Source organism: Notolepis coatsorum, assembly GCF_963971535.1.
Source record: "Notolepis coatsorum genome assembly, chromosome: 2".
NCBI lineage: Eukaryota > Metazoa > Chordata > Actinopteri > Aulopiformes > Paralepididae > Notolepis > Notolepis coatsorum.
Genome location: NC_140166.1, coordinates 19,049,665 through 19,064,484, shown reverse-complemented (window position 1 = coordinate 19,064,484; position 14,820 = coordinate 19,049,665). Strand labels below are relative to the sequence as shown.

General features: G+C 45.8%; 1 protein-coding gene across 1 annotated transcript in view; it reads left to right on the top strand.

The window, feature by feature from the left end:
- snapc4 (small nuclear RNA activating complex, polypeptide 4) overlaps positions 1-14,820 on the top strand; it is a 157,494-nt gene that overhangs the window by 50,886 nt on the left and 91,788 nt on the right. Inside the window, exons 7-8 of the mRNA XM_084307868.1 lie at positions 11,549-11,634; positions 11,731-11,806. Coding sequence (XP_084163994.1) covers positions 11,549-11,634; positions 11,731-11,806 — 162 coding nt within the window. The remainder of the gene's footprint in view (positions 1-11,548; positions 11,635-11,730; positions 11,807-14,820) is intronic.

Below are 14,820 nucleotides of genomic sequence, written 5' to 3'. Positions count from 1 at the left end.
TCAGAGCTCCCCATCAACACCGCTCTGTCGGGAGGATGGCATTTAAGAAAGTATCTGCTGTTAAAATGACACAAACATTCGTTTTGTGGCATTAACGTTATATAGTTAGTTACACGTTCAATTACATCATCATAGTATTTACCCGAAGATAGCAAGCAAGCCGTTCATAGCTCGGTTCCATTCCGTACCCAACTACCCATTCTGCAATCTGTTAATAAAGTTTTCAACCAGACAAATGTATAGAAAGGCTTTGTTTTATTATAACATTTGTTGCAGTAAAATCATTGTGTCTCGTTTGGCCATCCTGTGGAGCGCGCTGGTCGGCGGGCACTGCCGGGCAGCTAACGTATTAGCTTGTTGTGGTTCTGAGTTTGACTCGCATTCTCGCAAGCAGATCAATGGCGGCATGCCCCGAAGTAGAAAAATGAATAAACGCTTGCCGATTGGTGGTAAGAACAGCAGGAGGTGGGTGCTAGCGGTGTGGCGTAATTGGCCGAATCGACTGTCAATCAAAATGGTTCCATTGCATTGGTTGAAAGCTCTGGTTGAGAGAATAGTATCCCGCTGCAGGCCGCCAGAATGGTTCCATTGCATTGGTTGAAAGCTCTGGTTGAGAAAATAGTATCCCTCTGCAGGCCGCCAGACGATACTGGGAGAGGGATCAGTGATACCATAAACATATTTCTTGATGTTTCCTTTTTTTAAGTAAGTAAAGAGGCCTACAAATACAAACATGCACATACAAATATACAGTAGTTTCATTAAAAAAAATAAAAAATAAAAAAAAAATATAAATTTTTATTTTATTTTTTTTACAAATACTTATTTTTTGCCACAAGTATCGGTATCGGCCGATTGTGTTAGTTGAACAATCGGTATCGGTATCGGTATCGGTGGCCAATTTTCATATCGGTGCACCCCTAGTTAGCAGATATACGCGAGACTGGTGCCGTTACAGCTTGTTAGCCTAATGCTAATGCTAACGTTAACGTTAGCAGATAGACACGAGAGCCTAGGTAACGTTAAAGCAATGAGAGGTAGCGTTAGCAGAATAGACACAACGAGAGTCTCGTTAATCTTATTATTGATTGATTGATTGATTGATTGAAAACTGTGTTTTACTCTGGCTTGCGCCTAGCTCGCGGACATAGCTATGCTGGAGCTCAGCTATGCTGGAGCACGTTAGCAGATAGACATGAGAGCCGCGGTAACGTTAAAGCAATGAGAGGTAGCGTTAGCAGAATAGACACAACGAGAGTCTCGTTAATGTTATTATTGATTGATTGATTGAAAACTGTGTTTTACTCTGGCTTGCGCTTAGCTCGCGGACATAGCTTTGATTGATTGATTGATTGAAAAGTTTATTAACAGATTGCAGAATGGGTACAGTACAGTACAGCTCAATACATACAATTGTTAAGAGGATGCAGACCTGAGAAAGACTTTCGTCTTGTTTCCATCAGGGTCCCCCATTTTCAATTCATCATATGACACACATGACATACAGATAGACAGTACTGCTACATCTATACATTTATGACATACCAGATTTTCAAATACAGTACTGTTTGTGATACTAAAAAAATCCTGAAAAAGAGTGTATATACATTTGACATAGAAACTGTGCATTGGGGGAGGTTGGGTAGGTGGGGTGGGGCTGTACATTGGAGGTGGGGCTGTACATTGGAGGTGGGGGGGGGGGTCGGTTGGGTAGGGGGGGGGGACACTGTACATTGGAATACTGACATACATTTGACATCGAAACTGTACAGTGGAGGAGGTTGGGTAGGTGGGGTGGGGTTGGGTGGCGCTGTACATTGGAATACTGACAAAGCCATGCTTGGTCTTTATTGTCCAACTGGGTTAGGACATTTGTAGGGGCCAGTTTTGAATTGCAGTCTCCCGTAGGTGTTCTTTGAGAGTGTTTTTGAAGGTGGGTAGTGATTCACATTCCTTTACAGCTTTGGGTAGGGCGTTCCACATTGTTGTGGCATAATTGCGAAACGTGTTTAGTCCCTTGTTTGAGCCGAATCTGGGTTTTACATGATTTGTGGAGCTCCCTCTGGTGTTGTGATCGTGGTATTCACTGACCTTTGGGAAGTATTTTGACATGTACATGGGTACCTTGGTCGTGTAGTGTATCTTGTAGACCAGGCCCATTGCAAGTTGCTGTACTCTGTCGTCTACTCTAAGCCATCCTAGGTTGGCAAAGTGTGCAGGGGTGAGGTGGGTTCTAGGAGTCAGGTCAGGCAGTAGTCTGACTAGTTTGTTTTGAGATGTTTGTAATTTGGTTTTTAGTGCCTTTGAGGTGCTTTGGTACCATGAGGTGCAAGCATAGTCGTAGTACCCTTGAATGAGTGCTCCTGCCAGAGTCTTCAGGGTATTCTTGTTTACCAGGGAGGAGATCCGGTACAAGAATCGAGTTCGTTGATTGACTTTTTTTATTACATTGGATGCCATTTTGTCACAGGAAAGATTAGCCTCTAGGATGGAACCCAGGTAGGTAATTTCATCTTTCCTTGTGACAATATTGTCACCCACTGTAACTGAGAAGCCGTCGGTTTTGCTGAGTTTGTTATTTGAACCGAAGAGAATGGACTCTGTTTTGCCCATGTGTAATGATAGTTTGTTGTCTGTGAGCCATATGCAGATTTTGCCTAGTTCTGAGCTGAGGGTTTTTTCAACCTGTAACTTGTTCTTGTCAGAGACCATAGCTATGCTGGAGCTCAGCTATGCTGGAGCTGCGGACATAGCTATGCTGGAGCTCAGCTATGCTGGAGCTCTCAGCTGTACACCAGCGGGCCTCCCCACAGGGAGACGAGTACGAAATGCGCATGCGCGCGTTACCGGCGTAGGAGCGTAGAGGGCTGGCCGATCGCTGGCCAATCAGAGAAACGCGGAAGGACATGTTGGTTTCCCAAAGTATTCACGCGACCAGGATACACACCCCGCCGGCTTCCCACCCGCTAAAACTGCCAATTGGTTAGTATGGACGACCGACCAAGCCGGAGGTACCACTGACAGCTGGATTCGATACCAGTGTCTCTGCGGTGGTAGGCAGGCGCTTAGTCCGCTGCGCTACCCAGCCGCCCAATCTCTCTCCTTTTTAAAAAGGATAAGGACCCTCCTTCCTGTGGGTCTTTCAGACCATTATTCCTCCTCAATTTCAAGTTTTGTTGTATTTGTCACGTATACAGTACATGTACATTACAGTGAAATATTATCTGTATCAGCCCCCTGAGAAAATGTGCTTCATACAGTAAAAAGAAGTTAAAAGAATAAAGTCCAAACACTATATAAAATATATAACCTAAAGTACAAAATTAAGTACAAAATGCAAACAATGAGGTACAAAAATGCAAACTTAAAAGAAAAAATTCGAAAATTAGGTATGGATGTAGTGCAAATCTTGTTCTAATAAATAGATACAATATGGTGTAGTGTTAAAAAAGTGTCTAAAGTGAATGTTAAAGGTGGGTGTTTGTTTTAAAGTGAGTGTGTGCATGTGGATGTGTCTGCAATGAATATAGATGTACTTAGAGTCATTGAGAATCCTGATGGCCTGGGCCCAGGAGTTAAAAACGTTTAATCCCTATCTAATCGGATCAGATTGGGATACATTCATTTCAACTCATTATGAATTGAAAATGGGGGACCCTGATGTAAACAAGACGAAAGTCTTTCTCTGGTCTGCATCCCCTTAACAATTGTGTGTATTGAGCTGTACTGTACCCATTCTGCAATCTGTTAATTAAAATGTTCAATCAATCAATCAATCAATCAATCAATCAATCAATAAATAAATAGGGATTACAAGTTTTAAACTCTTGGGCCCTGGGGATAGAAGCTCAATGTTGTGTTGGTCCTTCAGACCATTATTCCTCCTCAATGTGGATGTCAAGGTGTTGGTCCTTCAGTTCAGACCATTATTCCTCCTCAATGTGGATGTCAAGGTGTTGGTCCTTCAGACCATTATTCCTCCTCAATGTGGACGTCAAGGTGTTGGTCCTTCAGACCATTATTCCTCCTCAATGTGGACGTCAAGGTGTTGGTCCTTCAGACCATTATTCCTCCTCAATGAAGATGTCAAAGTGTTGGTCCTTCAGACCATTTGCTGGTTGGACCCCTAATTATTATTTTGTATTCCAGGCAGATAATAGTTATAATAATAGTTGTGTATTTTAGGCAGATCATCTCACAGGAATTTGCAAAAGCATTTCTGAATGAGATTAATACAAAAAAAATATTATAAATGCACACGAAAACAACAGGGTTTCTGCACTTCATGCTTGAAATCCTAATAATAATTGTGTATTCCAGGCAGATAATATACTACTAATAATAATTGTGTATTCCAGGCAGGTAATAGTTATAATAATAATAATAATAGTTGTGTATTCCAGGTAGATAATATACTAATAATAATAATAATAATAATAATAATAATAATAATAATAATAATAATAATAATAATAATAATAATAATAATAATAATAATAATAATAATAATTGTGTATTCCAGACAGGTAATAGTTATGAATGAATGAATGAATGAATTAATGAATGAATGATTTTATTTCGGTCTTCTTTTACAATGCATAGTAGTAGAACATTTAAAAGAACAAAAGAAAAGAAAAATTTATTTAAAGTGTAATTTTTTTAAATTAAGGCCTGTCTCTTATATAAGCCTCTCTCTAAAAAAGGCATGGTGCTCTTTGCAGCTGAGGTAAATAGAAGACCCGTCTTATATTTGAGGATTTACGGTAATAATAATAGTTAACGTCCATGCCTGTGGAGTGGAATGGCTTGTCGCCGAATAGGAGGCGACAGGGAGGTAGGTCAGCCATCCGGGGTATGCTGGGCTGCGCGCGCCACTTTCGGCAGTCTAGACAGGTTCGCTGGAAGCGTCGCACCGCTTCTCTTCCTTGAAGTATCCAATAGCGACGTCTGATCTCCGCGAAGACTCTCTCTGCTCCTGCGTGGTGTACATCCTCGTCGTATTTCTTTATGATCAGCTCTGTGACCTTGTGTCGGCTGTTCAAGACTATCGGGTACTTAACGTCATCCGGTAGATCGGGGGCTCTCCGCAGACGACCACCCACTCTGATGAGATTATGGGCGTCGCTCTCGGGTGCCAGGTGGAGCAGTCTGCTGTCTGATGGGACGGGCTTTCCTCCCTGTAGACAGTCTAGCTCGTCGGGGAACGAGTCTCTCTGGGCTCGTTGTAGTAGAAGAAGCTCTGCTTCTTCGTAGTCAGCTGCTGAAATGTCGGCAGTGGACTGAATCTCTCGGTGGTGCCACAGGAATGTCTTTAGCTGCGCACTCTGTAGGGTAATGCAATCATCTATGTTGGGGTCTGTGGAGGCGACTGTGCTCAGTCCACAGAACATAGGTTTCTTGTTCTCAGCCTCCTCTTTACTTGCTTCCCGTGGGGTGGGCGTAGGCCACTCTTCTTCCGGGAGCTTGAGGAATTCTGGTCCGTCACTGTAGATGTTGCGACGGGTGAGGTCATCCAGGGACATTCCCCGGGTGATGACGTCAGCTGGGTTGTGTTTGGTGTCCACATACCGCCAGCTCGCTGCTTCTGTTAACTCTTGAATCTCGGTGACTCTGACTCCCACGAAGACCTTGTATCTGCATGAATCAGACTTGATCCATGTGAGTACTGTCGTGGAATCTGACCACAAGATTGTTCTGTGCACCGGAATGGTGAGTTCACGTTGGATTAACGTGGCTAGATGCGCTCCTGCTAGGGCTGCGCAGAGCTCTAGACGCGGGATAGATTGTTGCTTTCGTGGGGCTATTCTTGAGCGAGCCAGGATGAAAGCAGTGTGTATCTCTCCTCCCTTCTCTTGGGCACGCAAGTAGGCCACCGATCCATAGACTACTTCGGAGGCGTCACTGAAGACGTGTAGATCCATCTTGCATGTCTCTGGCCTCACTGTGGGTGGGAAGTAGCTGCGGCGTATATTGACGCCTGGGAGTGAGCGGAGCTCCGTCTCCCACTCTCTCCATGTGGAGGCAAGGTGTGCGGGTATTGGGTCGTCCCAGCCCTGGTCCTTGTCCCATAGTGCTCGTACAATCATCTTTGCCCTGGTGGTGTAAGGTAGAATACATCCCAACGGGTCATATTGTCTGGCGAGTGTTCTGTACACACTCCGTCTGGTGGTCGGTATCGCCGTCGACCTTCCCTGCTCCGTGGTCAGGGGTTTGTGTCTATAGTGGAGCGAGTCTGTTTTGAAGCGCCAGACTAGTCCTAGTGTCATTTCTTGGGCTTCTCCTGGGATGGTCGCCATCCAGGTCTCGCTGCTGGCAGCCTTGTCCGCGGGGGAGAGGCTGCGCAATACGTGCGGGTCACTGCTGGCCCACTGCCTGAGATCAAAGCCGCCTTTGATCAGGGAGGCGCGTAGCTTGATTAGGAGAGCCTCGGCTTCTTCTTGAGTCGAAACGCTTTGTAAACAGTTGTCCACGTAGAAACTGTTCTTCACACTGTGTCGGACCTCTTCATCTGCTGCTGGGTCCTCTGCGACGTGTTTCTGTAGTGCAAATGTAGCACAGCACGGGCTGCATGTGGTTCCGAAGGGGAGGACTTCCCACTGGTAGATGGCTGGGTGCTCATCTCCGATCCTCTCTCTCCATAGGAACCGCAGCAGGGGCTTGTCCTCCTCCACTAGTCTCACCTGCAGGAACATCCCTTTGATATCCCCGCTGATAGCCACCTTGTCCTGGCGGAAGCGTAGTAGCACGCCTAGTAGAGAGGGGCCGAGTGTGGGGCCGGGCAAGAGCTCTTTATTCAGATTTTGGGATCCGATCTGGTAGCTGCAGTTAAACACAATGCGATCCTTGCCGTTGTGGTGGACCTTGTGGTGCGGCACGTACCATGATTCGGTCGTCTGATCGGCCTCTTTAATGTCAATCTTTGTCACGTGTCCCGCTGTGATTAACTTCTCAATCTCAGCGCGGTACACACTCTCTTGAGCGGGGTCTTTGGCTAGGCGCCGCTCTGTGTTCAATAGATACCGCTCCGTGGCGTCTTTCTTTGCGTGAAAGGTGGGCATTCCCTCTCGCCTCAGGAGTGGAGTTGCGTATCTCATCACTCCGCCGACTGTGACTCTCTTTGTCCCTTGCTCGAGTAGGTTGATGGCGTAAATGTCTTCTTTAGAACGAATGTCTTTCTTTTCGTTCTTAAAGGGCATTGTCTCTAGTGTCCATAGCCTCTCGACATGCTGCAGGAGAGTGGTGTCTTCTTCTGTCGCTCTGGAGTGGAGGCAGCTAGTGGCTGCTGTTCGGTTGAGAGATTTAGCGAGGGGGCCTTGTAGTGTCCACCCTAGGCGGGTCTCGACTGCTGCAGGACAGCCTCGGGGTCCTGTATGGACCCGGTCTATCGGGACGATGAGGTCTGCATGGTCGGAGCCTATCAGCAGGGTCGGGGTGGCGCCGTCTATGAGCGGGATAGGTAGTTGATGCAGGTGCACATATTTATCCATCAGCTTGGCGATGGGGTAGGTGTACTGCGATAGTCCTATTTCTTGGCTGGTGAAAGCATTTGTAATCCTATACCGTCGCTCTGGCTGCCCGCTTGCTGCGATAGTGAAGGAGACATTCTCGCCCTTTATCGTCTTTAAATCTCTTCTTATTGTCCGAATCGTCATTTGGTTCTCGCTCCCCCGCAGTCCCAGCTGGGCCGCAGCGGACGCGAGCAGAAGGGTCTTCTCTGACCCGTCATCAAGGACGGCGTAAGTGTCCATGACTTTATCTTGGTAGCTCAATGTCACACGGACTACCTTTAAGAGCACTTGGGCGCCACTGCTGCTGGCGGGGTCAATGTACATGACACTTGCCTTGGTGCTGCTCGATGGTGCAGGTGCAGGCCTTCTTCTGTTACTGTCGTGTAGTATATCTAGATGGGCTCCGTCACACCGACTACACCTTTTCTTTAGGCGGCATTCGGCTGCCATGTGACTGCGTGCACATCGGTAACAGCGCCTGTTGGACTCACTTCTATTGACTCACTTCTTCTGCATTCATCTTTGTGAACAGGTCACATTGTGACAGCCAGTGTTCCTTCTCGCAGTAGGGGCACACCATCTTCCACTTCTCTTTTCTCGAGGGGGTACTGTGGCTCTTACTGCTCGGTACTGACTCTGATTGGTGCATGACAGTCACCGATCTTCTTCCATCGTTTATTCTCCTGGGTCCCTCTCTGGAGCTTGGCGTGCTCCGCACGAACGTATCCAGTCGTAAGCTGCTGACTTCTCTCGCCAGGAAGTCGGCTAGATCGAGGAGGGATGGTTCGGGACCGTTAGGATCACGGTGGTCTCTCTGCCGCCTAAAACGCTCTTGTCTGGCGGGTGGCAGCTTCTCTAAAATCCTCTCGACGTTAGAGTTGGCGTATAGCTCGTGCATGCCCTTTTCCCGTTGCGCTCCCAGCATCCCTACCAGGGACTGCACTTTTATAGACAGGTCGTCTAATGAGCGATTGTCTGTTGCTGGGGGTAGGCGATCAATATGCCTTATCTCTTGGATTACGTAATCCCATATACGTCCATATCTCTGGTCCAGCGCTGCTAGAGCCGCGGTGTATGGGGTCGTAGAGGTGGCATAGGCTAGCGCTATATTGTGCGCTCGCGGTACTTTCAGGTGCTTCAGTAATATTGCATACTTGTGACGTTCATCAACGACATCCACCATCATTGTCTCTAAGCACATCCGGAGCTCCGTGTACTGTGCTCGATTCTCATAGGTGAAGTCTGGAAACGTCGGCGTGGCAATGTATGACGCCGTGGATGGCTGATACATCGGCGAGCGTTGGGGGAGAGACCTCCTAGGCGAGTCTCCTCTTGCGCCTCTCTGTGGGCTGGTACCGGCAGGGTACCATGGCCCGCTGGTCCAGGTGCTATTCCTCGGGGCTGGTCGTGCGTCATGCTCACCCGTGAATAGAGTCGGGGATCTGTAGCGCAGCGCCGCGGGGGTATAGCCTGGGCTGTACTGGACCTCCTGGTCCGGTGGAGTACTGTGCTGTCGTCGGGCTTGGTTCTCCTCCTCTCCCTCTTCTTCTTCTATCAGGTCCTCTAGATCCTGTAGTCGTTTATTTAGCTTCTCCGCTGTGTATGCCGCTCCTTCCTTGTAGCTGGGTCTCGCTTGGACCGGTCTGGGAAGGGGGTCTGCGGGGGGTATAGGCTTGGTCTGTTGGTCAAGTTCAGGGTCGCTTGCTCGGTTAGGAGACGCTGCTCTTGACTGTTGTCTCGACGAGTTCCTTGAACCCCTGGCGGAGGGAGAGGGTGTTGCCTTGAGGATCAGCTGCTCCATTAGTTGCGCTTGTAACTTGTCGCGCTCGGCTTCGCGCTTGGTGAGATCTGCTTCTCTTTGGGCACCGGCGGCGGCGCGCTGGGCGTCGGCCCGGTCTCTTGCCATATTCTCTTCCGTCTGAAGGCGTCTCATCTCCAGGCGTATGCGCTCTTCTTCGCTCCGTTGCTGCGCTTGGAGTTGTTCGCGCTCGATAAGCATCTGTGCTTGGAGTCGATCGCGTTCACCCTGAAGTCGATCGCGTTCGGTAGCGGCTGTCAGGCTGACGAGGAACGCCTGTGATAGCATCCTCTCCGCTTCGCTGGGGGAAGACGGTTGTAGAGGTGAGCCGCTCCTGGGTGAGCCGCTCCTGGCTGTACTCGTTGGGGAGTCCTGGAGCTCTATTTCCTCGGCGCTCTCCTCCTCTTCTTCCGTGCAGAGTTCTCTCTCTGTAGGGTTGTCTTCCTCCCGGGGGTGGTCGGGGACTACTTCTTCGGTATTGGCGGGGGGTAAAGGCATGTCAGCTCCCTCCTGGTCCCCACCGTGAGCTTGGTCAGTTACATTAGAACCCACTAGGGCCTCTGTGGTCGGGGAAACCTGGTCGTTAAGGTCAGACATAATTTTACTTTCTACTTTTACCGCGTTTACCGTTTGTCGAAGGCTAGGTAGTTGACTGACAGCGTAATCCTCTAAGTACTGAGGTGGCTGTCGTCTGCGCTGCGGGCGTTCTACGTTAGGAGGACCGTTTCGTGGAGTGTTCATCATAGGCCATTTCAATATTAATAACACTATATTAATATTACACTAGTTACCATCCGGCTCGAAGGACCAATTGTAACTGAGGGTAAAGGACTAATGGACTAAAAGAAAGCTCTACTTTACCTGCGCCATATTTATATGCGCTGTGAACAAATAGTACCATTCGTATTTCGCCAGACGTATTCCTACGCGGAACCGGGCTTGTAACGACATGTTCGTCGGCACGATTGAACTTGAACCAAGGGGCTTGGCTGCTGGCGCCAGGTTCTCGTCCAATGGTAGAATGAAACTATTATGGGCTGTTAGTAGACTAAGGGGATATTCAGTGTATATTGTACAAGGAATATACAGGGGATATCAAACGATATACAAATACTATTAAATATATATCCATAAATAAATATATATATTCGGTTTAATCTGATCCTTCACAACAATAATTGTTGTGTATTCTAGGCAGATAATAATTATAATAATATGAATAATAATTATAGTTGTGTATTCCAGGTAGATAAGTTATAATAATAATAATAGTTGTGTATTTCAGGCAGATAATATGATAATAAGAATAATAATTAGGGATGTCCGATATTGGCATTAAAATGTCGGAAAATATCGGTATCGGTTTTCAATTTTTTTTTTTTTTTTTTTTTTTTTTACATTTCTATAACATTTATTTACCCAGGCAAGCAAGTAAGAACAAATTCTGATTTTATTTATTGGCAAAAGTATGCATAATGTTGTGTTAATTCCACAACAAGAGATATGTAATGTTAATTACCTGAAATTATTCCGTTTTTTGGGGGGGGAAACCCTGCATATATCGGTATCGGTTGATATCGGTATCGGAAATTAAGAGTTGGACAATATCGGTATATCGGTATCGGTAAAAAAGCCAATATCGAGCATCACTAATAATAATTATTATTATTATAATAATACATAAAAATAGGGAAACAATGTCCAGGCACGCACTCCAGGTTTTTCCAAATGTATTGGCAGCCTGCAATCATGAGGATACCAATCATGTTCACACCGAAACGTCATGATTGCAGGCTGCCAATACATTTGGAAAAACCTGGAGTGCGTGCCTGGACATTGTTTCCCTATTTTTATGTATGATATTAGAGGTTACAGCACCCAGTGTCAAGTCTTGTGAGGTGAGCGCGTTCTACAACTTTTTTCACTTATAATAATAATAATAATACAAATACGTATAATAATAATAATAATAGTTGTGTATTCCAGGCAGATAGTATAATAATAATAATAATAATAATAATAATAATAATAATAATAATAATAATAATAATAATAATAATAATAATAATAATAATAGTTGTGTATTCCAGGCAGATAATAATAATAGTAGTAGTTGTGTATTCCAGGCAGATAATAATAATAGTAGTAGTTGTGTATTCCAGGCAGATAATATAATAATAATAATAATAATAATAATAATAGTTGTGTATTCCAGGCAGATAGTAATAGTTCTGTATTCCAGGCAGGTGGTCAAGGATTTCTGCAGAATTACCACATCGTATCGACTCCCAGTGTCTCGCGGCATGGAAACAGATCAATCGACCAAAGGTAGGTTGCTGACACACAAGTAGAGCTCATGTATCTCTGAACTGGTTTAACATGAGGCTGTGCTTCTGATCAATCCGTTTGTCTGTCTCTCTAAAGTCAGGTACAAAGACAGGATCATTTACCAAGGCGGAGAAAGAGCTGCTGGTCAGACTGGTAGAGAAACATGGAGTTGGTAAGTCACAACACACACACAAATTAATATGGTTCTTCCTTCATGAATGTGCACCACAAATTTGAATGAAAATCAATTTTTTTTTTTTTTTTTTTTTTGTCTTTTTCCCCCTCCATTTTTCCTCCGATTTTCTCCCATCCCAATGTTAGTCGTATGCCAATTCCCAGTCCCTTCCTGGTCGCTGCGCTTTACCCCCCACAGTCAGATCATTTGGGAGAGTGGAGGCTACCACGTGCTTCCTCCGACACACGTCCAGCCAATCACCGCTTCTTTTCACCTGGCAGCGCGGATTCTCATTGAGAGGGCGTAGCGTGTGGGAGGACCACACTATCCCCCTCACGTCCAATCCGCGCTTAGCAGGCGCCCCGACCGAACTGTAGGAGTCGCTGTTTACAACGACCCGGACCCACCCCGCCAGCTTCTCCCACCCTCTAATACAGCCAATTGTATCAGTGCAGACGGCCAGCCAAGCTGGTGACAACCCCGGAGCTGTGAGCTGGATTCGAACAGGCGAACCAAGCTCACAGCTCCGGGGCTGGTGACGAACGCAATCTCCGCTCGACCACCTAACCGCCCTTGAATGAAAATCCATCTTGAGTTATTTGCATTCACATCTGCCGGTGGGCTATAATTCAGGGATTTAATCATACAGGAGGTAAACACCACACAGTTGTCTACTACGGAAGTCCCTACATAGAACGAAGGTTATCCGATAACCCTAGTTATATGATATTGGCTTTCTGCTTCCGCCTATGGGACGTCCTCTGCGCCTGTTGCGCATCAACTTGAAACTTCTCACATGCACCTTCCCATCTGCCCGAGTTGGATTCTGGCTTTCAGCCAATCTCATCTCATCCTCTCCTTCGTGACTCTCTGTTGTGCGTTGTGTTTTCTTGCAACCCCTGATAGTACATCCATAGTCATAAGAAACAACACTGCAACTTGATCTCTTTCCTTAGATCCTCATGTTTATTCGTATAAACATAGCCTCGTACAAGATGTAACCCCGTTCTGTATTGTCCTTGAACAGTCTTAATTCATTCTTCTCTCCGTCTCCTGTCATTAGTCCGATGGTTCTGGGCCTTGTCGTAGCCAACCATTCCCTGTCAGCGGTGATGTGGCACTCCATTGCTGCCCCCCCCCTGCGAGGGGAGGAGGGAGCCGTTTCATAGTCTCTGATCAACGCTTCTCCTGTGTGTGTTGTATCTGAATCTAACCTTACCCGGAAGAAAACTCACATCATACCTTCTTCCCCCTAACAACAGGCCCGCTCCCTCTCCTCGTTACTATGTGACACGCTGTCTTTGACAACAGCTATTTGACCCAGATCACTATTAAGGCAATGTTGATATTATCCCCCCTCTGTGGTTACACTGCTATGTGACGCCAGCGCTGCTGCAGACAATGACCTTGGCTGATTATCTTTGGGCTTGAGAGCTCAGCTGATAACAGGCCCTCATTTGCAGTCTGACTGAAGACACACACTCTGACTGCGAGCTACTTTTAAGATCTATAGATCCGTCTGAGTAAATGCTGTCACCCACCATACATTATATACACATTGAAAAACCTAGACATCCTTCACCGACTACGCCCACCTCCGGCCAGTACAAAGCCCAGGGCCCTCATGTATCAACCTGACGTACGCACAGATATGTGCTTAAGCCGTGCGTACGACCATTCCTAAGCAAAGTGTGGGATTTATCTATTTGAACTTGTGCTTGACTTTGTGCGTATATTTAAGCACAGGTCGGACCATGCGTAGGTGGCGCCGGTGGTAGAATATTTTCACAACGCGGAAATAAGCACTGACTGTGCTCTGCGTAACTCAACTCGTTATTATTTTGCGCATATATTGCAGAAATACGGGAACGTTTTGATTATATTTAAAAGGCTTTGCCATTGTTAAACGTAATAAGTGGAACCCCGAAGCTGTAAGCAGAATACAAGTCATATGAACACCCACGATATAAAAACGCATTGCAACGAGAACAGACAGAGGTTATTTGTTGAGTGTATGTGTATACAAAACCCTTGCAATAAATGTGTCTTATGAATGAAAAGCATACATGCTCTGGACACAGAGCATATATTGTGTGGGTGATATTACAGAATTGCACTTATTTAGTTTTACAATGTCAAAGCCTAAATCAAAACGTTCCCGTATTTCTGCAATCTATGCGCAAAATAATAACGAGTTGAGTTCTAACAAAGAACGTATTACATGCTGGTAGGCTGATAGAGTAAACTATGATATGAATATGAATATGATATGATCATATAAATACTGGTCCGTCCGCGAGGATATCGAGGACTCGGATAGCCATTAAGCCATTTGAGAATATAGGCGGCCTATAGCCTATACATATTATTATTTTTTTTTGATCAAATTTTTTATTATTAATTACACAAAACAGGACAACACAATAACCACAGTAACAAAAAACATAACTTCACAGGAGAATAACAAACAATAATAATACAGAATAATAAATTATAAAGACAAAAGAAAAAGAACAGCGTCCAACCTATCAAATACAGATGGCAATTTCAATAACAAAAATGTCTTCAAACATGCCAACCTTTCCCCACCTTTACAAGTGGAGTGACTTAAAAGATTGTTTATGAGAGTGTTGCCGCAGATTTATTGTAGATAGCCTAGGTCCCTTACACATGTTCAAGACTGCCAAACTCGCAGAAGGTAAAGTGTAAGAAGAAAGAAATTCTTCCTCCAAGTTGGTTAACAGGTCAATCAGTCTGCCAATATTAGTCCCTTGGGGAGATGGCATGTGAATTGACATATAGCGCAGAATAGCTAAATACCTACCCCCCCTAAAATCCCCCCAGTCAAAGTTAAGAAGGACAAGACAGAAACCAAGACAGACCAGACATTTCCTCCTCCCCCTCCCCAGAGACCGCCGGACCCCCCCGATCAAGCGCCCCAACCCCGCTCAGCCGCACACGGCGGTCTTTACCTTCTCAGCTGCTGCGAACCACAGGTCAATTCCAGCCTG